The 25,114-nt window shown below is 38.6% G+C and overlaps 1 protein-coding gene across 1 annotated transcript in view; it reads left to right on the top strand.

The window, feature by feature from the left end:
* Positions 1–25,114, top strand: part of LAMA5 (laminin subunit alpha 5) — a 1,615,491-nt gene that overhangs the window by 1,146,607 nt on the left and 443,770 nt on the right. Inside the window, exons 50-51 of the mRNA XM_044090412.1 lie at positions 13,159–13,269; positions 24,612–24,723. Of these exons, the coding sequence (XP_043946347.1) occupies positions 13,159–13,269; positions 24,612–24,723 (223 nt within the window). The remainder of the gene's footprint in view (positions 1–13,158; positions 13,270–24,611; positions 24,724–25,114) is intronic.

The raw sequence follows: 25,114 nt of genomic DNA on the forward strand, positions 1-25,114 counted from the left end.
CACACAGTGCATTTATTTTCTTGCCAGCCACCAAAACATTGAGACCTGTTACTTGTGACACTTTTTCTTTTGTCTACCAGACTTTTCCATCTATAAAATCAGGAGAAGTACCTGCTATGCAAAAAAAATGGCTTATATTGACATGTTTTTACTTACCTTTGTATCAAGAAGGACTTCCTGTGATTGCTGTAAATTCTAGGGAATGATGAAACACAACCACAGATTAGAGATCCCACAAAAGTCATGCTGTATCAAAGACGGTGTCTTCCAACTAGCTATTCTTTTTTAGTGATAGCTACTTAATAAATCAGATCTAAAAAGTTCAGTTCCTGATCTTGTCATCATGAGTCTAACTTATTTATTTATTTGATTTTGTTTACCAGCATAGTCCAACTCCACATTATTTTCAGCAGAGGCTGTGGGAGAAAAATTCCCCATAAGACCAAGTACAAAAATCAGACAACTGACTGAAGCTACTGTTTTCCATACACTTGTCATTCTTAAATATCTGGTGGAGTTCCTGATTTACTCTATGCATCAGTTAAAGTGCATTTGTCTGCAGTTTCATTTTGATAGGTGTCAGTCCTGCTTGAAGTTTAAACTTTCTAGAAAGGAAGCTATAGTTGACTCTTTTTGCCAGCTACTGTAGCAGCTTTAAAATGTATGTCTTGGAAGACTTATGTTCTTTATGGCAGGGAGAATGTCTGTGCTGTATGCCCTGATTTGGAAAGAACTGTACACAGTCTTTCAAAATGACAATGTAGCCATCAGAACTAACACTGGTTTATGCCAAAGGTGGTCTGAGAGCTAACATTAAGCCAAATCATTCATCTACCTGTCTTTTATCCTACCTGTCTTCTATCCTAAACCACAGAACAAAGGGGAAGATATGTTATATTTAATGATACAAACAGGTGTTTAAGGCATTCTAATGAAGATATTAAGGAATTAAGGCAGATTGATCAGCTCTGTGATTAATTTGTGCCCGGAAAACAAGGCAACCTTCTGTCAAAGCAAGCTTTGTATAAATGTCTGGTAAATTAGGTTATATTCTACTGTGGCCACTGTGGTAAGATACTAGAAATACAAGTAAAGTGAATTCGACACAAGCGACTGCATCTATAGTAGTTAACTTTCTTCCAAATTCTATTAGCTCCAAAGTGTATGTGAGGCACCCACCTGGACCATAGTCCACATTATCTCCAGGTATTATAAACGAGGTATGAATTAGAGAAGTAAGGAAGGATTCAGCACTGTAGTGATGTACAGGCACGTTGCAGTTTCCTTTTTCCCTGGTGTAGACATGGGTTGATCTTTGGGTAACAAAATGCTTTAGTACTTTTCCAACATATAAGGCATTATTCTGCAGTAATGATTCTTATAAAAAATAAAATATTTTAATATTTAAATATTATACTAATTATAATATTGTTATAACATTAATATTTAAATATTACAATATTAATATTAAAGTATTAGGGAAATGCATCCATATGCAGCTTATGCAATACCTAACCTCAAATAACCTGTTGTCAGAAACACAACATGGCCTTAGGCCCCAGCACATCCCCATCACTGCTGTACTGCATTTTACCAGTATAATAAACCAACATAGAAACAACGGTCTGCTTGTGTCCACCAAGTTCTTGGACTTGTCAAAGGCATTTGATACTGTCTCGCACCAGCAACTGCTCATTCAACTCTCCTCAATAGGACTTTCACAATACCCCTTGTTGTAGTTCCTTAGTTACCTATCTGAAAGGCAAAAAGTATTTAAATAGCAACAAACCTACTCATCCTTTCAACCACTTACTACCAGTGGACGTTAGGACTCTATCCTGGGTCCTCTCCTATTTACTACATTTATTAATGACCTCCACACCTCTGCTCACCATGCTAGTTTAGTTCGGTATGCAGATTACTCAACTTTAATATGTGTGGCCTCAACAATAAATAAGCTCCAAGACATTACCCAAAAATCTTTCTCATCTGTAGAAACCTGGCTCAAAGAATCAAACCTCCTACTCAACCCCAAGAAAACTGAGTTAATAGTTTTTACCTCAAAACGTTGTCAAAATCAAAAGCAATCTTTTACCATAAAGTCAGCAAATAACACTGTCATTGAAACTGTAACTCACTGTGAACTTCTAGGTGTTATAATAGATGACCGTCTCTGTGAACTTCTAGGTGTTATAATAGATGACCATCTCAAACATGACCATCATGTACTGCACACCATTAAATGTACTCAACAGAAACTAGGCTCCCTTTATAGGATCAATAGATTCCTTACAGATACTGCAAGAAAAACTCTAGCAACCACATTCTTATTGTCAACTTTTTTATATGCTGCTCCTATCCTAAAAAACTTAAATGATACTCAAAGAAGCCTGCCTCCTGCTATAATAAAATAGCTAAATTTACCACCTGTCTCCCTCATAGGACCCACCATTGTCATATTTTAAAGCAAATATACTGTCTTGAACTACACAACTACCTAACATCCATATTCACAACTACTCTCCTTAAACAAAATGCTCTCAACCTCTTACATGACAAAACAATTTTTATATATAACTGCTGCCTGTACAATCCATTAAGTTGTACGTGGGATTTCTCTTTAGTAACTTCCACCTCTTTAAAATCTTAGAATGTATAAATGTAACTACTGTTTGTGTATAAATTTATTTTTATTTACCTATTTATTTATTTTACATTTGTTTACCGGGATAGACTTACTGGATACATGTCCATTTTCAGCGCAGGCCCGGGGAGATAAGCTCCAAAAACACATTAAACAAACTGTTACATTTTTACAGTTTAAAACACAAAATAAAACACAAATAAAAGGATTTTTACACAGATGTAAACAAACACAAAAACAGATACACAAACAAATTATTAAATTTTTACTCAGATGGAAAACTCTATAGACAGTGTTTTTAAGAATGATAGGGTATTGAATGCCTAGCAGGCTAACCTGGTAGTAGATCCAAGGAGATCATAGGATTTATAAGTTAAGAAACAATAAAGTGTAGGCAGAAGTCCTCCATGTGCATGTAAATAAATAAAAATAACTCTTTTCATTGACTCGATTTTAACTACTAACCTCCTCTTTAACTGCCACATCCTCATCCCCTCCCCCCACCCTCCAACTCCCCACCTTCACTAAAAAAACCTATCCCACATCAACCATCAAAAAAAGCCAGAAACTATCAGTATTCTAATTAACCGCTCTATCAAGAAAGCATAGTACCACAAATTTTGGAAAAAAGCATTCATACCTTGCATAAAGGTGGGTATAATAACAATAATTTCTTCAAACTTCCGTCCCATGCTATCCTGTCTCCCATCAGAAACCATTAAAGCACGGACTCTGGCAACATTGTTTTCTACCCTGCTACTGATCTTTCAAAGGCCTTGACACTATTCTCACAAACTACTTTCTAACTAAACTCTCCCAACTTAACTTATCACCTTCCTCACTGAATTGGTTCTCATATTGGCCCAATGGACTATCCTGGTAAAACAACTACAAATAAATAAATAAATAAAATAAATAAATAATAAATACATATAAAGAACATATACTGTTCTGTAAATGTAAATAGAAATGTAACTACTCTGTGTTTGACTGGAACTTAGTATAATGCAATGTAAGCAAATGGAGCTTTGCACCCTGGGTATCTGCTGAAAATGGGTATTACCCAGTCAGGCTTTCCCGGTAAACAAAGACAAATAAATAAATACATATATGTAAATAAAAATACATAATAAATACATATAAAGAACATACACTGTTCTGTAACTCTTCTCAGTACTGCAGTAAATAGTCAAGTAACAGGATCAGTTCTGCAGTATAACTCCCATTCCTACTGATCTTAGGAGCTACCCTTTTTGGGGTGATTCTCCTTCCTTCCCAACCCCTGATGAGATTGGGTAGGGGTCTGCTTCCTCACCTTTCAGACCTATCCTTCCAGGGAAAATTGAGGTAACTTGGCAAGCCCCTCTGAAGGAGGGCTAATATGGCTAAGTCCTAGATGCCCGGATTGGATGTATGAGCACATTTGCTGGTGACTTCAGAGACTCAAACGTACAGAAGGTGATAGACTTCTGCAGAACATCTTACTGAGGTTCTGCACACAAGAAAAATATCTTCTTTGCTGACTTCCAACAGCTGAACAAATCAAGTAAGAAGGAATGACATCCAGTTGTAGCTAATTCCCAGATATAAAGAATTATATTGTACGATCTTTATTTGAGCACTTAATCTTGTGATACATTTACTCATACAGCTATACTTTTCTTTTGGAAAAGGCTAATCTCATAAATGTTCAAGTAAAATCTAATGCTGTGTATAGAACATGTCAGAAAGGTCCTCAAACAAGCCTTTGCTAAGCACTGCTGCACAATATTAAGATCGGGTCTCACCCATTTAACAGTATATGCTGCCAGCCGACAAAGAACAGCGGCAAAAGGTAAACAGGTTTAAATGCTGTTAGAGAATGGGCGACCACTATATCAGCACCCTGATTGGAGAATGAACATTTTCCAGCAAGGTGATAATATACAAATAATGCTCTCTGAAAAACAAGTCCACTGCTTCACAGCAACGTGTTAAGCTGTTGTGGAGCTCGGATTGAAAGAAAGTTAATGGTCACCATTATTTTACACTCGCTAAGCAACATGTTTGCTGTTCAGCAAGTATAAAATTAAAAGAGAAGAAGAAAAAACAGGAAAGTGTTTATTTGTGTGTGTCTTTATGTCTCTATGTGTGAGTATATGAGAGTATGAGTGAGACTGATCGAGTCATTATTTTACACTCGCTAAGCAATGCTGTTTAGTGAGTGTAAAAAAACATAAAAAGAAAGAAAGTGTGCACATATATGTGTTTAAGCTTTTGTTTGCATGTGAGTATATACATACTTGCATGAATTACAGCAAAAGTGTGTGCATGTGCGTGTGTGAGTGTGTGTGTGTGTATACGTGAAACGTGAGAGCTACAGTAGCAGCAGAAGCATTTCAGAGGTTTGCATACCTCTTGACCAAGGTATCTGGATACAACCTCGATCAAAAAACAAATAGGCAGCTGGATATAGAAAACGCGGGTTTATTTAGAAAATTATCCTTAAAACCAGTAGTGCAGGATTTCATCCCACGAACAATACCGGAACTTCATCAGATAAATTCAGATATGTAAATAAATAAATTCAGAGAATCAATACGCACCTTTATTGAATACCCTCCCTTCTCTGCTTCTTTCTTCTTTTCTTCTTCCAAGGAGAGAAAGAAGGGTGTTCACTAAGGTGCGTATTGACTCGTGTTTATCATTATGTAGTGACTTCAATCCCCAGTGACTGGCAACAAACCACACATTTTATGACTAAGCCCCCCCCCCCAAAAAAAAAAAAACAATGAAGTAAATATCTGGATATTTTTAAAAAAATATATATATTGGATGTAAAAATAGTTCCTCCAACACCATCTACATATAATACATATAGTAGAGCAAGTTTAAAACATTAGGTGGAGGCACTACTTTACATTAAAATATATATTATATATATATAAAAATAATGTAGTAAAAAATGAAGTAAGTAAAACACAACAATTTTACATACAGCCCATTCTCTAAGCACAGTAATGCCCTCCAGGGTGTGTGCTGCTGTGTAAATAACTCCATCCAGGAGTACAGAGGCCCTGTTGCATCAGGCCTCATAACACCTCTGGGTGGGCGTTATTTACACAATAACCCACACCCTGTTGGGCATTGTTGCTTGTTTAAATACTTCCTTCTGCCATACTTATAAAGGAAAAGTGTTACAGGATGAAGTTTCTAACAGTATTTAAAGTTGTTTGCTCTTCAGAGAGGCATTCCATTTCCGCCTGCTGTCTGTTTGGCAGAATTAATTGCTTTACCAGGTTCAAAGGCTTTGAAGGACAGTAAAATACATTATGCTCTTCCAATTTTTTTTTCTGTATCTGGTAGTACTTGGAACCAGTAAAGTTCCATGTAGTTCATAGGTAGGTACTAGGCTATTGGCCCTAGGGCTTATATAAGCCTAGCCAAAAAGGTTCCTTGGCTTTCGCCACCCAAGAAAATTATTTTCTTGTGCTCCTGTCGAGCAGAGCCCTAGAGGTGATCCCTGGGGTGAATTTCCTATTTCCCATCCAATCATCAAGATTTTTCTTGAAGAGTGCTAATGAGGAGCTTTGTTTGATATAGATAGGTAGTTTGTTCCAGAGTATGGGAAGTCTCTGGGACAGGAATCTATCCCTCCAGCATGTTCTGTTTATTGTGGTGACAAAGTTTGGGTCCCTAGAGCATGTAGCTCGGAGGGATTGGGATTTCTTTTAAGTGGAGCATGTCCAACAGCTCTGGGTTTGACATATCTTTGTGTGTTAGGCAGACATTGCCTCTGAGTAGGAGATATGTGATGGAGTAAAGCTGGAGTCTTTGAGACAGTCTGCGTAGGACATCTATTTGAGGCCGATATTCCTCTTTGTGAGGTATTTCTGCGGCCTTTCCAGTTGTTGTAAATGTCTTGTGAGGTACATACCAAAAGGGGCGTTGTACTCTATAATGGGTCTAATGAGTGACGAGTAGAGGGGAACAATGACCTCTTTTTTCCTGGATGAGAAACCTTTTGTGATGAGGTGTGCCACATAGAAGGATTTCCTGACTATTGTGGTGATGTGATTATCAAAGGAGAGACTACTGTCCACCTATGTCCCAAGGTCTGTTATCACACTTTCGGTGTTAAGTAGACTACCACCTATGTGGTAGCTCATGGGTATAGAGTTTTTACAAAGGTGATGACAATGCACTTTTTGGCATTGAGCTTCAGGCCATGGCTTTGACACCAGGCTTCTGCCTCAGTGAGGCCCTTTTGTAGGATGTCCACATCGTTAGGAGTTTCTATTATGGCTCCTAGTTTGCAGTCATCTGCGAGCTTCGTTAGCTGTAGACCTTCTGTGTTAGCCTGTACTTCAGAAAAGTAGATACCAAACAGGAAAGGACCCAGGACTGAACCCTGTGATACTCCACTTGTCACTGGTCTGGTCGGATTTGGAGTCTGCTATTTTCACAGTGTGGGTTCTGTCAGTGAGCCAGTTGGCAACCCATCTTGTGACATAGGGATTTATACCTAGTTTAGTGAGTTTATCTATAATTCCAGAGTGGGGGATGGTGTCAAAAGCCTTGGTGAGATCTAGATAGGCTGTGTGAACCACCTTACCCTCGTCTACGGCTTTGGTGACTGCTTCAAAGAAGATCAGGTTTAGGAGACATGATCTGCCTTTTACAAACCTGAACTGGGTGGGGTCCAGTGTTTGGAGATTACCAATATCTTTGTTTATAAGTTCCATGATGATACGTTCCATGGCCTTGCAGACCAGGCTCGTTAGGCTAATGGAGCAGTAGTTCCCAGGGTCTGTGGTGGCTCCCCCCTTTGTGGAGTGGGATAACCATTGCTGTGTGCCATTCAGTGGGCACAAAGCCTGAGGTGAGGCTATGATTGAACATGGTGCTTAGGTGGGGTGCTAGTTCATTCTGTAGTTCATGTAGAACGCAGCCTGGGATGTTGTCAGGTCCCAAAGATGCTGTGTTCTTGGCTTTGGAGAGTGTGGTTTTTACTTGTGCAGCCGTGATTACAGGAACTTTGCATTCTTCAGGTATAGAGATGGGCCCTTTAGGGGGTGAGAGAGGGGTAAATTTAGCACTGAACCTATCTGCCAGGATCTTGGCAATATCAGTTGGTTCTGTATATTTAGTGCCATTGTGCTGTAACTCAGAGCAGATCTGAGTGTTGCCATTGAGATTCTTGACATAGCTATAGAACGCTTTGTGGTTGTCTTTAGAATCAGTGATAATTTTGTTTTCATAACTAGCTTTGGAGGATTTTATGAGGGATCTCAGCTTCTTACTGAGGCTGACCAGGGAGTTCCTCCAATCATGGGATTTTACTCTTTTTTGCAACAGTTTCTTTCTTCTGTTGTAGAGTTTGTTTATGGCAGGGGACCACCAGATTGGCTTCCTTTTTTTGATGGATAGCATCTTGGTTCTATTAGGGATAGCACGATCCATGCACTTGTGTAAGTGCTTATAAAGTGCATTTGTGTAGGATTCAGCAGTCGTATCTCTACTGTTAGTCTGCATGGGTGTCGTGAAGTTTGCCACTTCTGTGTTAAGAAGCGTGAAGTTGTCTTTGGAGAAATCTTTTATGGTGGTTTCTCTAATGGAGGGTGGGAGCGGGATGTGGATGTCTAGGGTGATTAGCTTGTGGTCGGATCTGACCAACAAGGAATTGACCTCTGGTGTGGAACTCTGGTCACCCATGTTGGTAATGACCAGGTCTAGGATATTGCTACCCCTGGTGGGGGTGTGGATAAGTTGATCCAATGCATTGGAATTTATGAATTCCAGAAAACGTTGAGCAAAAGAGTTGGTACATGAGTAGTTTTCCCAGTTAATGGTGGGGTAGTTGAAATCGCCCATTATAAGGGTGTTGGATAGTACCCTAATACTTTCCAGTGCATCAGGAAATGAGGAGTGGGAATCCTGGGGCATGGTGGGGATCTGTAACAAGTTACAATTTGGATTGTGGTTTTGCCCAGAGTTTGTTGCACTTGGAAAATCTTGGATGCATTATGCTGAGCAACTAGTCTGGAGGTGTGGATATCCTTAATGAATATGGACACACCTCCACCTTTGGTGTTTCGGTCCAGGTTAGGTGGCCGAAAGGTGTGGTATGAATTATAGCCTGGTAATTCAGGGTTGCTCGCTGGAGCCTTGAACCAGGTCTCTGACACTGCACAGATGTCGATGTTCTCCATTTTAAGGAGTGCCTCGAGTGAGTGCATTTTGAGGTTTAGACTTCTAGCACTGAATAGCATTACCCTCAGATTTTGTTTGCTTGTACCTGTTACGGTGGTGAATTTGGCATTTGAATCTTGCCTAAAAAAGGCACTATAGGGGTGGCAAGAACCTTAGCCAGTATCCGGAATCCCAAGGGCGACAGGTGCAGGCCATCTCTGGCAAAGCATCGTGGTCTGTTGATCATGTCATCACAGGCAGACAGATACTGGATCCCCTTAGAATGACACCAGAAGCTTAGCCAATTGTTGAAGTCAATCATTTTGTCCTTGTACTGTGGTATCATTCTGTGTGATGGCAGGATGTTGCACAGGGCTAGGGTCATACCTGCCTGGGCTACAAGGTTGGAGAGCTCCTCCATGTCTCTTTTCATGTAGTCCAGGGAGTTACATCTCGGGTCATTCACACCAACGTGGACAATGACAGTCATATTTGTACTTGTTGTGAAGTGTCCTGAGTGCATGCATTATGTGGTAGATCCTGGCACCCAACAGGCAGCTGACAGTAACTTTCTCCTTGTTTTGGCTGGTGAGTGGAACATCAGTGTGCCTGACTATAGAGTCACCTATGACTAGAGTGTTGGGTACATTGTTATGCCTTATGGGCTGTGGTTGAGTGGCACATTGAGTTTGTGGGCTATGTGTCATTTGGATTGTGTTGGGGGTGGAGGTTGCTTCCATTTCTGCCTTTGAGGTCTCTGTTGCTTGAGCAGATTTTTATTGAGAGACTCCGCAAATGTAGGTGCGTGTTTTGTGTTTCTCTGTGTCTGTTTTGGTGGTGTAGGTTTTGAGGGACTATGCGATGAGTGTGGTGTGGTGCAAGTGTTTACCTTCTCCTCTTGACTGTCTAGTCCATTCTTGGGTAAAGAGAGCTTTGCTTCCAGTTTGGCTATATAAGTGCATCTCTCACAGGTTGTAGTGTTGGGTGGTAGGAGTAGAGGGTTGTCTGTGTACATGAGGCAATTACTGCATTGCCCCAAGATGCCCAGATTCATCAGGTAGACAGGAGAAAACACCGGAAGCTGACCCTTAGACATGCCTGGATAGGTGCTTATTTATTAAGTACTAAAAACTGTTTTCCTCTAGACAAGTGAGGAAAGTTGAGTGTTGTAGTAATGTGTAGCTTATTTAGTGCTTGCAACGAGTTCTGAACAAGTGCTGAGCTCAAAGAATCAGATTTGAGTGCTAAAACTAAAAAACTGCCCAGTTTTGTGGGAAAATTTAAAGAGCAGACTTTATGACGCTGAAATAGTTAACCCTGGCTAAACGGTGATGCATAAAGTATTTATTTTTTTATATATAACAGTAGCCAATGAGCAAACTGATTTAAACAAATTAACCAAATTAATCAAAATAAGAGATTTGGTCAGCATAAATTTATTATTAAAAACAGACTGTACAAGAGAATTCATATTATCCTAAAATGTAAATTTTATACAATTATAAAACATATGCTGCCAGTCAGCTTGAACATTTAGTTTACATCTCCAGCTTCCTATGATGTCTTTGTTATACATCAGTTCAACTTTATGTGGTGTGATAAAGGTTCTATGAACTTCCAAGAGAATATCCTCCACCTTAGTGATGAAGTAGTTTGTTTTAAAGACTGAACTATTAAGTTTTTTATCACCTTCACTTGGGGAGTTATTATTAGCAAGTCTAAAATAATGCCATTAGCTTTCTCTGTGACTTACTATTGATTTCTTAAGCACCTTATATATGTTAGATATAAATCCCTTTCCAGTTTTATTTGGTGCATTAGAGTAATGAGTAAACCATTGAATGTGGGGAAAGAATTTCTAACTATTGGCTGCATTAGATTACAGTTTTGAGTTTCCAACCACATATCTTTGCTTAACTCAAACTTATTTATGATATGGTCAACATTTTGTAACTTCACATTGTCTAGTAATTGATACCAGTGTAACAGTTTTTTTGTCTTTAAATGTGGTCATTGTTGTTAAATTAAATGTATTAATATTATTTTGAATATAGGTAATTGGAAATGCAAAGAAAATCCATGCTTTATATTCAGGGTTCCTGAAATGAATTTTTTAAAAGAGGTCATTATCATATTAATATAATAACAGTTAACTGGTTTGTTTTTATTTTCTATAAAGTAATCTTTTGCTAACCAATTAAATTTATTAGTAGGTATTTTAGTATGATATGATTTTGCTAAATTATAGAATATGCACAAAATACCTCCCTGAATATCTTTCCATTTGGCATTATAATTGTTATTTAACCAAGAAATTATTGTTTTACCAGTTGAGGATAAGGAATATAATTCTAAATCTGGAAGACCAATACTGTCTGATGTCTAGTCTCTAAAGTGATTATTTAAAGCCAACTAGCATATTAAGAAAGCATAAAAATCTCAGAAACAAAGAATACTATTTTATATAATTGGAGAGGGTAAGGGATAAAATTGTATTGTTTTAGGAAGGCTAATCATTTGAATTAAGGAAAGTCTGTCTTCCATAGTGAAAAAGTATTCCATTTATTAAGAGTTTGTTTTATGGAATTTAAGTTATTATTATAATTAAGGATTATTATAGTCAATATTATCCCTAGTTAAGTGATTTTACCGTACTTCACATTGTCATTTCTTGTCATTTCTTATGTATTTTATTAATATTATAATTAACAGGTAGTAGTTTAGTGTTATTCTCATTAAAACTGAGTCCCGATTTCTTCTGGAATATTTCTATTGCTTGGAATACTGCAGTAAGAGAAGAACTGCTGTCAGTCCAAGTTAATGGGATGTCATCTGCAAATAATTGTATTTTGGAGATTAACTCCTTATTTATTAGTATGCCGTTGATGTTTTTATTTGATCTTATATAATTTGCAAAAGGCTCCATAACTAGAGCAAAAAGCAATGGGGACAATTTGTAATCCTGTTTAGTACCTTTAGTAATCATGATTGATTGGGAAGTATATGAGCCTATCTTAATGTATGCAAAGGAGTTTTCATAGAGAAGTTTGATTAATTGTAAGAAATTGTTTGAAACATTACATTCCTCCAGTACTAATAGTAAGTATTCCCATTAACCGAACCAAATGTATTATTGATACCCAGACTGACCAAATTTAGTTCTTTTTTTTTTTGAATTATTAGTATAATCAGTTATTGATAGTTATAATTAATTATTGACAGTATTCTCTTAATATTATCATAAGTGTTCGTGTTCATTATAAACCCAGTGTGATCATTGTTTATCAACACTGGAAGAAATTATTTTATTCTAGAGGCATAGATACTCATGAATATTTTAAAATCTACATTTAATAATGAAATTGGTCTATATGAAGCACATTGTGCTGAGTCCTTGTCAGGTTTTAAAAGTAGGGATATTAGAGTGTATTTCCAAGATGGTGGTACCTTCATAAGGCCTTAAGTATTGAAGACACATCTAGTAAAATACTCAAAGCATCCTTAGTCTTCATTTTGTATAGCTTAGGTATTGTACCATCATTTAAGGTGCTGATTTTTGACATTATATCTGTAAATCTCCATCACAGTGGACTTTTTAATACTTTGTGTAAGGTGTTAGTAAGACTGTACTTGGAGTGCAGTGTCCACTGCTGCAACGTGTACCTGACAGGAGGTGATTTACAGGTTTCAATGCTAGTTTGTCAGAATAGGAAGGGAATTTCAGGCCTAAGTCTGGTAGAAGAGTGTAGCTGAGCTGGCATTTAGTAAACTAAAGGTTTTGACTGGATGGGCTGTGTGATACAGAAAACATCTTAAGAGGTCTAGTTGATGGTATGATGTTAGAAAGTAAAGGGAGAGGGAGAAGCCCATGAGCAGAAGTTAAAGCAGGGAAACTTGAATCAGATGTAAAGTTCATCTATGCAGGGGGGGTGGCAATCCCCTCTGTTTGCATACAAAATGGCAGTTGGCTTTAACAAAGCATGTGAGACAGAGAGAGAAAGATATGTCAGGATTGGATAAGGCCATTTTAGTGGGAAGTTATAAAATGAATTGCAGTGATAAAATATATTTTAGTCTGTGGTCAAAATTATAGTTAAATTAATTACTTCTGTAGATAACTACATTGTAGAATTTTCAAAGAATATAATCAAGTGTTAGGCTTTTTTTACTTCAGTGTGAGACGAAACATTAGCAATGCCCTGTTCTCACAAAAATAAATAATTAAAAAAAAATAGCTGAAAGTGATATTCTGACCATAGCTGTAATCAGCTGGTAAAACAATTTGAACTTCTATTAAAACTGATGCATCTCTACATTTAATTTCTGTTTTGCGTCTTTTGTAGACTCAGTTACAGCAATACCAACAGATGATAGAAAAAGTTCGAAATTCAGTGGAAGAGCTGAATACACACAATCAGCACTTGAATGTAACCTTGGACACGCTACAGACAAAGGCAAGACATTTTTGGATTATAGTATAATCTCTCTCTTATTTTTTTTAACCTTTTTTGTTTTAGTTGCATGGCAATCTTGATATGGGTGAGCGTAAGCTTACAAACCCTTCTATTACGAAAACATGGTGACAGTGATGTGTTGCAAGACTCTGATGTTATTTGATGTATTTTATTTCTGAACTGCACATCCTTGAACAGAGAAGCAGTACTGTTAGGGTGACGCACGTTGTTAGGGTGACACACTTTTACCTTCCGTGGAAATGATGTAATTATTACAACAGCGGTTTGGAATTCCCTGTGATAAGCTGTGAGATTTGTACAAAGAGTATGGAACTTTCTAGAAGGAGGGGTGAATGAACTCTGATGAAAAGATAAAGCTGCAGAGACAGAGGCAACATGCTTCTGTACAAAACAGTGAAAGCACCACCGCTGTTCTCAAAAAAGGCAACTTAAAGTATTAAAGAGATAAGGGAGGCACTGTGTTAGGAAATGCAGGTGACCAAAGGAGGCAATGCCATCAACCCAAGCAGATGGAATCTAAACAGATCATCAGACTAATGTTGGCCTTAAATGAGGGAAGTGTCCGAACAGCAATAATTTAAATGAGAGTAGGGAGAAAATATACTAATTCTAAGACTGCTGTAGCCTGTATTTCTGAATATTTTTCTTTTCACTTATAGTGATTTCAGAGTAGTATTCACGCTGATACACACATACACACACACACACACACACACACACACACACACACACACACACACACACACGCATCTATACATATATATATATATGTATATATATATATATATATATATGTATATATATATATGTATATATATATGCGCGTGTGTGTGCATATATTTATATATAAGAAACAGGGTTTGGGGGGTGCACATGGTGAACCCCCCCCATAAAAACATTTTAAAATTATGCCAGCAAGTTTCAGACTTTTTTTAAAGATTTGTACTTTTATAGTGTCAGGGCCCCCACTCTTCAGTCTTGTCCTTCCAGTAGGCTGTTGGTGAGGAAAATATACTGTGTTGAAAAGAGATTATGCCTTATGAAATTATATAGGGAGCAAAGAAAAAGGCCTGATAAGACTTACCCAAGAATTCTGGAAGAACCGTGTAATGAATTGGTAGTGCCAGTGAGCCCTCCACTTTATAGATCATGGACTGATTAAATAATATCTGAATATATGTTCTCAGCAGGGGTTTATGATGATTAATTGTATGTCGTATAACTGATATACAATTAATTGCAGACAAAATGTCTAACTTACTAAAACTTACACATTGTAACAGTACAGTAACAGTTTAATTGTCACATAACACTAAAAACTTTTTTTTATTGCATGGTGGTATCCCTACGTGTACCCCCTAATCTGGCGACAAGCCTAGAAACCCAAGATCTCCATATCTACCAACAAAGAAGTTGTACAAACTTGGAGAAAAAAGGGAGAAGGTGAAAAACAACAATAAAATTCACCTTTTCCTTCTTTTTCTGGGTCCCACAAACCACAGGCAAGTACACAGTATGTAACTAATCTAGATCTGATGCAAGGAAACCTCAACTGCAAGAAGTACACAGTATGTAACTAATCTAGATCTGATGCAAGGAAACCTCAATAGCAAGAAGTACACAGTATGTAACTAATCTAGATCTGATGCAAGGAAACCTCAATAGCAAGGAAACCTCAATAGCAAGAAGTACACAGTATGTAACTAATCTAGATCTGATGCAAGGGAACCTCAATAGCAAGAAGTACACAGCATGTAACTTATCTAGATCTGATGCAAGGGAACCTCAATAGCAAGAAGTACACAGTATGTAACTAATCTAGATCTGATGCAAGGAAATGTCAATATCAAGAAGTACACAGTATGTAACTAAACTAGATCTGATGCAAGGAAATGTCAATATCAAGAAGTACACAGTATGTAACTAAACTAGATCTGATGCAAGGGAACCTCAATAGCAAGAAGTACACAGTATGTAACTAAACTAGATCTGATGCAAGGAAACCTCAATAGCAAGAAGTACACAGCATGTAACTTATCTAGATCTGATGCAAGGGAACCTCAATAGCAAGAAGTACACAGTATGTAACTAATCTAGATCTGATGCAAGGAAATGTCAATATCAAGAAGTACACAGTATGTAACTAAACTAGATCTGATGCAAGGGAACCTCAATAGCAAGAAGTACACAGTATGTAACTAAACTAGATCTGATGCAAGGAAATGTCAATATCAAGAAGTACACAGTATGTAACTAATCTAGATCTGATGCAAGGAAATGTCAATATCAAGAAGTACACAGTATGTAACTAATCTAGATCTGATGCAAGGAAATGTCAATATCAAGAAGTACACAGTATGTAACTAAACTAGATCTGATGCAAGGGAACCTCAACTGCAAGAAGTACACAGTATGTAACTAATCTAGATCTGATGCAAGGGAACCTCAACTGCAAGAAGTACACCGTATGTAACTAATCTAGATCTGATGCAAGGAAATGTCAATATCAAGAAGTACACAGTATGTAACTAAACTAGATCTGATGCAAGGGAACCTCAACTGCAAGAAGTACACAGTATGTAACTAATCTAGATCTGATGCAAGGAAATGTCAATATCAAGAAGTACACAGTATGTAACTAATCTAGATCTGATGCAAGGAAATGTCAATATCAAGAAGTACACAGTATGTAACTAAACTAGATCTGATGCAAGGGAACCTCAACTGCAAGAAGTACACCGTATGTAACTAAACTAGATCTGATGCAAGGAAACCTCAATAGCAAGAAGTACACAGTATGTAACTAATCTAGATCTGATGCAAGGGAACCTCAACTGCAAGAAGTACACAGTATGTAACTAATCTAGATCTGATGCAATGGAACCTCAACTGCAAGAAGTACACAGTATGTAACTAATCTAGATCTGATGCAAGGGAACCTCAATAGCAAGAAGTACACAGTATGTAACTAATCTAGATCTGATGCAAGGGAACCTCAACTGCAAGAAGTACACCGTATGTAACTAATCTAGATCTGATGCAAGGAAATGTCAATATCAAGAAGTACACAGTATGTAACTAATCTAGATCTGATGCAAGGAAATGTCAATATCAAGAAGTACACAGTATGTAACTAATCTAGATCTGATGCAAGGAAATGTCAATATCAAGAAGTACACAGTATGTAACTAAACTAGATCTGATGCAAGGGAACCTCAATAGCAAGAAGTACACAGTATGTAACTAAACTAGATCTGATGCAATGGAACCTCAATAGCAAGAAGTACACAGTATGTATCTGATGCAAGGAAACCTCAATATGAAGAAGTACACAGTATGTAACTAAACTAGATCTGATGCAAGGGAACCTCAATAGCAAGAAGTACACAGTATGTAACTAAACTAGATCTGATGCAAGGGAACCTCAATAGCAAGAAGTACACAGTATGTAACTAAACTAGATCTGATGCAAGGAAACCTCAATAGCAAGAAACAGTGAAGCTTCCTGTTTCAACATTTTAAGAATCGCCAACATAATTAAAGATTTTTTTTCCTACAGCTTTCACATCTGAATATATGAGTAGTTTTGATTTAAAGAAGTTGGCATTTCAAAGATAAGAGATTTATTTTATTGGAATCAATTCTTAAAAGAAAGTAAAGTATTAAATAATGATTATTTAATGTGTCAGTTTGACTTTGATATGAATAACTGGCTTATTGTATAGAACTGTAGACAATGCTTATTAAAGAAAATTGTGTTAATCAGATTCTTCTAAGCAGGAATATCCTCTCTTTATCATTTCTAACAATCTCAAAGTTAATATTGGTAACAGAAAATGTTATCATTTATAAATCATTGAAATAATATAAATGCTGTGTAAATGACAGTTATTGAGACAATGCTATACAGATAAGCAAGCCTTTATTAACCTCAGTTGATAAAAATATAATTGTATCATCCTCACATATAAGGTAAGCAACCCTTCATTACAATCATTTAATAAAAATATAGTTCTGTCATCCTCACATAAAGCTACTAGTCTGTTATTTTGGAAGCTCATTTCATAGAGATTCATACATATTTTTTTTACAACCCATAACATTGAAATCATTTATATATAGAGGAGAACACTGGATTTTAGAGACATAAATCCCCAATCAAAGTTGATTGTCAATGTGTGGTGTTCAACCTTAGGGTAATTTTCCCCTTTGTAGAAACAGGTTCAAGCTTTCCTGAAGGCTTTATGGTGAGATAAGTGCATCTTATCTGATCTATAAGTTTTGTTTAGTTCTCCAATTTCTGGATGTGGTACAAGATCACAATATCATTGTCTTTGGAGTCTGTTAACTTCTTCTTTCAGCTGTTCTCGGTCGCCACATCGGATCATCTGTTTCCATTTCTTCCTGTTCTCTGTATCTTGCTCTGTCACACCAATCACCTGCATGTCTTCTCTTACCACGTCCATAAACCTTATATTAGGCCTTCCTCTTTTCCTCTTACCTGGCAGCTCAATCCTTAACATCCTTTTCCCAATATACCCAGCATCCCTCCTCAGCACATGTCCAAACCAATGCAATCTCGCCTCTCTGACTTTGTCTCCAAGCCGTCTAAGCTGGGCTGACCCTCTAATATAGTGATTCCTAATCCTGTCCATCCTTGTCACACCCAATGCAAATCTTAACATCTTTAACTCTGCCACCTCCAGCTCTGACTCCTGCCTTTTTGTCAATAGCACTGTCTCCAACCCATATAACATAGTTGGTCTCGTTACCCACTTGGATAACTTCCCTTTCACTCTTACTGGTACCTGTTGGTCACAAATCACTCTTGACACTCTTCACCCACTCCACTCTCCTTGTACTGTCTTCTTCACCTCTCTTCCACACCCACCATTACTCTGAACTGTTGATCCCAAGTATTTAAACTCATCCGCTTTTATCAACTCTGCTTCCTGCATCCTCACCATTCCTCTATCCTCCCTCTCATTCACACACACATATTCTGTCTTAGTCCTGCTGACCTTCATTCCTCTCCTCTCTAGAGCATATCTCCACCTTTCCAGGGTCTCCTCAACCTGTTCTCTACTCTCACTACAGATTACAATGTCATCCGCAAACATCATAGTCCATGGGTACTCCTGTCTGTCTGATCTCGTCTGTCAACCTGCCCATCACCATTGCAAATAAGAAAGGGCTCAGAGTTGATCCTTGATTTAATCCCACCTCCACCTTAAACGCATCCGTCACTCCTACCGCAGACCTCACTAATGTCACACTACCCTCGTACATATCCTGTACCACTCTTACATACTTCTCTGACACTCCCAACATTGGAGTATGTTAACTGTTGTCAGAAAATTGACTCTAAAACATTAGAAAAGTGAATCAAATCCTTCATTTGCTGAATATATAAATGTTACCACTGTTGTTTGCGACAAAGTGTTAGCAACTATTACATTGAAAATTAGTAGATTTACTTCTGAACTCAAATGCTGGACAATCTTGTGTTCTTTATTAGCCAAATACTAGGAAGCATTTTACAATTACTATAACATGCTGTGTGCTGCAAGTCAATTTACTGCTGTGTTGTACACTCCACTGTGTATAGTAAATGTCATACATGTTAGTTGTCTGTATTTGGTGTAGTTTAAATTTTAATAAATTAAAAAAAAAAAAAAACAGTTTCTTTTGCCAGTCTGGTTGATATGGGCATCCTGAGACAGTGTAGCAACTGCCTCATGTACACAGACAACCACCTACTTCTACCACCTAGGAACACAATTTGCGAAAGATGCAATTACATTAGGAACCTAGAGTCCATGCTCTCTCCCTCACAAGCCGGTATATCTGGCACTGAGAAGGTTGTCAACACAATCACTACACCTCAAACACCATCCACACCCACATACATGGAGGTCCTAAACAAAAACATAACCAAACCTCTGAGGCAAAAACGCACGCGATCTCCACAGCCCTTCATACCACATACCACGCATAGCTCACACACCTGGGTCTCACAACCACTAAGGCTTAACCATAAACCCAACATATTAGTCATAGGAGATTCCATTGTGAGGCACACAGATGTGCCTCTCACCAGGCTGGATGAGGAGAAAGTCACAGTTGGTTGTCTGTCAGAGGCCAGAGTCCACCATATCACACATGCTCTCAAGTCTGTCAACAACAGGTACTGTTATGACTCTGTCATAGTCCATGTTGGTGTGAATGACTTGAGACATACCTCCCTGGACTATATGAAGAGAAACATGATTGAACTCACTGAATATGTGTCCCAGGTGGGTGTGTCCCTAGCCTTAAGCAGCATTCTACCATCACCCAGAATGATGCATTAATACAAACAGAAAATGATTGACTTTAACAATTGGCTTAGTTTCTGGTGTCATTCCTTGGAGATCCAGTACCTGACAGCCTGGGAAAATATGATAGACAGACCACAATGTTTTGCCAGAGATGGCCTGCATCTGTCTCACTTGGGCTTCAGGCTTCTGGCAAAAGCACTTGTCTCCCCCATAGTGCCCTTTTTAGAAAAAGTGATGAGATTAAAACTACCAACATAAATATTTCAATAAAACACAAATTAAGGTCATGCTGCTAAACACTACATGAAACTGCACTCATTGCAAGCATTGTTAACCCTAGAAAATGCTGACGTCTGCGCAGTCACAGAAACCTAGTTCAAAGCTGCAGAGAGCACCCCAGCCATACCTGGTTGCTCATTCTGTCATGCATTCAGACTCCAAACTGTGGGTAATAAAGCCAAAGGAGGTGGAGTTTCAATATGTATTAAAGACATACACACCAGACGCACAGGAGACACTCCAGGTGCAGTTAACCATTGACAAGACCCCTTTTCAAATCATAACTAGCTACCAGCCCCCAAATTTGACTCAAGATGCCCAATCTGCCTATTTGGACCTCTTTGAATCTATCAAGATTCAACCCTTTACCCTGATCCTGAGTGACTTTAACTAACCAAACATAGACTGGAAGAACTACTCATGCCAGAACACAAATGTCCAGAGATTAATCGATTTTTTTCAATGCAAACACCTTGGAACAGCTAGTCAATACCCCCACAAGAGGTGATAATATCTTGTACTTGGTATTAACCAACATGAGTAACCACTGTAGCATCCCTGCAGTATCATCCTCCTTGGTAAGATCCAACCTTGAAGCAGTCACGTTCAAAGTCACCATCTCCCCTGACCCCCTTTAGCTAGGGTCAAATAAGCAAACTTCTCCAAAGCTGATTACAGCCTCCTGAGGGATGGTATAAACAGCTTCACAGCCCCTTCCCCCTCTCTAGGAACTGGCACCAGTATCCAAAACTTTACCAAAGCACCATACGAGCATTTGTATGGATGCATGGATTCAGGAATACCTGATAGGACTAAATCATCCTCCACAAGGAAGAGTAAACCTGTCTGGTGGACATCTACAATAAATAAACTCTATAATAAAAGTAAAAAAATTGCTGTCCAGGACCAAGAAAGAGCAGGTGCCCAATTGGAAGCAATCTCTCCATAGCCTAAACAAGCATATAATAGCACTAGTGAAATGCTCCAAAGAAAACTTTGATCCCAAATTGTACACATCTACTAGAGACAATCATAAGGCCTTCTTCACATATGTCCGTAATCTCAAAGGTAGCACCCAGATCTGTTCAGAACTGGCGGTCAAAGACACTGCATATACACTTACCATAGATATAGCAAACTTGATGGTTGACAGATTCATTGAAAATGTCACCCCTCTGTCCCCCCATCAGTAAATCAGGACATTCCCAGTACCTGCCCCCTTCCCCTTATATCTAGGGATCAGGTCATCACTGCTCTCTCAAAGGCATGAAATACAGCCTCCATGGGACTGGATAACATCCCAGGCTGCATCCTACATGAACTCAGGCAGGAACTTGCAGCAACATTAGGCGCCCCATTCAACCAAAGCCTGAGTACCGGCTTTGTACCAGCTGAGTGGAGGACAGCCAATGTCATCCTTTTACACAAAGGTGGAGCATTTGCCGATCTAGGAAATTATAGACCCATCAGTCTAAATAGCCTGATCTGCAAGGCCGTGGAATGGATTATCATGGACTTGATTAACAAGGACATTGGCAACCTCCAAACACTCGATCCCACACAGATTAGCTTCATCAAGGGGAAGTCATGTCTGTTAAATTTGGTCAACGTTTTTGAGACAGTCACCAAAAAAGTCATGGATGAGGGGAAGATGGTGCACATCCCTACCTTGACGTGGCCAAAGACTTTGACATTATACCCTACTCGGGCATAATAAATTAACTCTGTCAACTAGGTATCAATCCACATGTCACCAGATGGGTAGCTAACTGGCTCATTGATAGAACCCACCTAGTCAAAATAGGGGAAGCCACATCAAGCAGTAGACCTGTATCAAGTGGCATATCCCAGGGTTCGGTCTTGGGTCTTTGTTATTTGGGATATACTTTTCTGAGGTGCAGGCTGAAACCAGTGGGCCATGGGTGACCAAGTTTGCAATGACTGCAAGCTGGGTGCTGTCATAAATTCCCCTAGTGACATGGACATCCTCCAAGAGCGTCTCACCCAAACAAATGACTGGTGCCAGAAACATGGCCTCAAGCTGAAAACAAAAAAAAATGCATCAGCATCCTCTTTTGGGAGAGTGGTGTCCTCATATCACATTATTAACAGTGGCCTAAGCATACAATCCATCGTCAGGGATTTGGGCACCCAAATTGATAGCAACCTGACTTTTGAGCACCATGTTGCTTCCATTGTATGGAAAGTTTTATAATTGGCCCACCTCATAAGTAAGGCTATCTCATCCAGGGACAAGGAGATCATAACATTCCAATATTCTTCCCTTAAAAGGGCCATTATTGAGTACAATGCACCTTTCGGCATGTACCTCTCAAAGCACATGCAGCAGCTGGAGAGACCACAGAGGTTCCTCATGAGGAGAATCCAGGGTCTCAAACAGCTACCATACACAGATAGGCTAAAAGCCCTATCCCTTTACTCAGTTTCATGCAGACTCCTCAGACGTGATCTCTGTCTGGCATACAAGGTGATCTCAGACCCCACCTTGATGGGACTGATGCATATCCACAAGTCAAGCTCCACTCGAGTAACCCACACGCACGGCTTCAACCTGGGCTGTGACATCAATAGGACTTGTTGGCAGGGTGGATTTATGTCCCACAGACTGCCCCATCTGTGGAATAGACTCCCTCTCCATGTCAAGCAAAGTACCTCTTTACGCCTTTTTAAATGCAACCTGGATAACTGGATGGGAAATAGAAAATAATCCATGGGATCCCACCTGTGTCCCTGCTGTACAGGGGCATTGGGTGCTGCTTTGTCTAAACATGGGCTAAACTCTTGGCTAGGCTTATAAGGGCCTCGGGGCCAATAGCCTAGTAACTTCCTATGATCCTGTGAATACTCACCAAAACAGACCATGACAAAGTTTAAGCTTCATATAATGTTAAGTTGTTTGACACTGTACTTCAATCATATCTTTCTTTTGATAACATCTAACCTGTGTTATATTTAAGACCTTTGGGCTTAACCATCTGGGTCATGGCTGAAAAGGATCCAGGACCAGCTCATCTACCCATTAGCAAACACAATAACTAACTAAATAAATGTTAGCTTAATCAAGTTGCATTTCAGCAAAACTTGATTTATCTACCACATATAACCTACCGTGGGGTGGTGCAGAATCTGAACTGGTTATAATAACTAAGGGGCTGTATGTTCCATACGCTGTTTATCGGTCATATAGTTCATAGGTTTACACTAGGCCATTGACCACTGGAGTCCTTAAAAGCCTTGCTGTGCAATCCAAATGTGACCCACAACTTTGATTTACTGACTGCCTTATGTCCTTCAGGGACATAGGTGCCAGACTAGGGTGAATTTCCGATTTCCCAACTGTTGGTCCAAGTTGCACTTAAATAGGGATAGGGAGGAACTCTGCTTTACATGGATGGGAAGAATGTTCCAGAGAATGAGAATAACTGTATCTCCAACATGTCCTGTTTATGTTTATGCTGCAAGCAAAATTTAGTTATTTTAATTTAGTAGCTCTGATGTTGTTTGTTATGTGGATGTGTAAAAGGTTCATCAAAACAGGATCCAGGGATGCCTTGTATGCCAGGTAAAGTTCACCCCTCAGATGTCTGGATGTGAATGAGTAAAGAGACGGGGCTTTGAGGCGATCAGCATAGGACATTGTGTTTATTCCCTGTATTCTTTTTTGTAAGGAACCTTTGTGGATATTCCATTTGCTGCATGTGTCTGGTCAGGCACATACCGAAGGGGGCATTATACTCTATGATGGGTCTGATGAGGTCCGAATACAGTGGTGTGGTGACCTTTCTGGACCTAGATGCCACGCCTTTGCTTGTAAGTTGAGTAAAATAGAAGGATTTTCTTACGGCCTTGGACACATGTTTGTCAAAGGCTAGAATATTGTCTGTATGAGTTCCCACATCCCTGACTAGAGAATCGACTTTTAGGGGTGTTTTATTGATGAAACACTTAAAAACCATCCAAAGGCTGTATACAAACTCAGAAAAAAAAAAGAAAAGAATGACGACCGCCGAAAGTGTAAACGGGACAGTATTTATTAAAACTAAGCGCTATCACCCAACTTTGCACTGGGCTTCATCAGAGTAAAACAATTTTATGTAGTAGCCCTTTTATATACTATTTAGTCATATGACAAACTCAATTAAAAAAAACTTGAGACATGTTCATCCACATAATTAACATTGCAAAAATATATAACTCCTATGTTAACCAAATTCCTTAATACACACATATAAAATCAGCAAACTTTAAAGTTTCACAGATCTAAGTTTCAGCACACATTTGAGGGGAACAATTCTCATTAAGCCCTGGTTCTTCAGTGGCATTTAACCTCAGCTGCCATTCCAGCTCTAAAAACACACCTAAAAAATTTGAGAAAAAAGTACGGAGCTTCACTGTTCTCACCATTGTCAGTATTGTTTATCACCAAGGATTATTTCCCTACAATAGAAGAAGGCATTCTGAATTAATATTTCTTACACTAAACTTGGTCTGGCGTCTGGGATGTAGGCCAAGGCTTTTGTAGTATAACAAAGACAGAAACTGTGCAGTGATACACTGGTGAGTGAGCACTATCAGTTCTTCACATTCTATTACTCCCACTGTAGGGTAAATTGGTAGATGCAGATACAAATTGTCCATGATATTACTGCCTGTACTAGAAACTTGTCATAATTCTGTCTAAATGTTAATTTTGTGTTCCAGGCAGAGACAACTCATACAGAAGCAAAACAGGTGTCAGAGATCACTAAAGAAACTCGCAAGAGCGGTGAAGATTTGCTGATACATATTCAAGGGATTCTAAGGAATATTTCAGGTATGTTTTTCTGAACCACTTTTGAGTTACCTGTTTGTTACTGTTCCTTGGTTTTAATTTATTTAAGTTATTTTTTTTTTATACTTTAATTTTTTGAATGTTTCTACATTTTATTAAACTAAAAGTTTTATCTGATAAAACTCCACATCAGATGGCCTTGGCCCATTGCTGTAGACATTATGAGTTCCATCTTTAACACAACAGGTATGAATCTGGACACCTTTGTGATTGCCAGGAGACTGCTAGTGTTGCACAGCTGATGGCCAGCTGACCAGTTCTGATGTGGTAAGAGATTAATGCTGCTGTATTCACTACATGATGACCAGGAAAGGTGATATTAGCAGGTGAAAAGTCGTTTAATAGACATTTAGTGTTGACTAGCTTGGGAGGT

This window comes from Protopterus annectens, chromosome 12.part0 (genome assembly GCF_019279795.1).
Source record: "Protopterus annectens isolate FY-2018-M chromosome 12.part0, PAN1.0, whole genome shotgun sequence".
Classification (NCBI taxonomy): Eukaryota; Metazoa; Chordata; order Ceratodontiformes; family Protopteridae; genus Protopterus; species Protopterus annectens.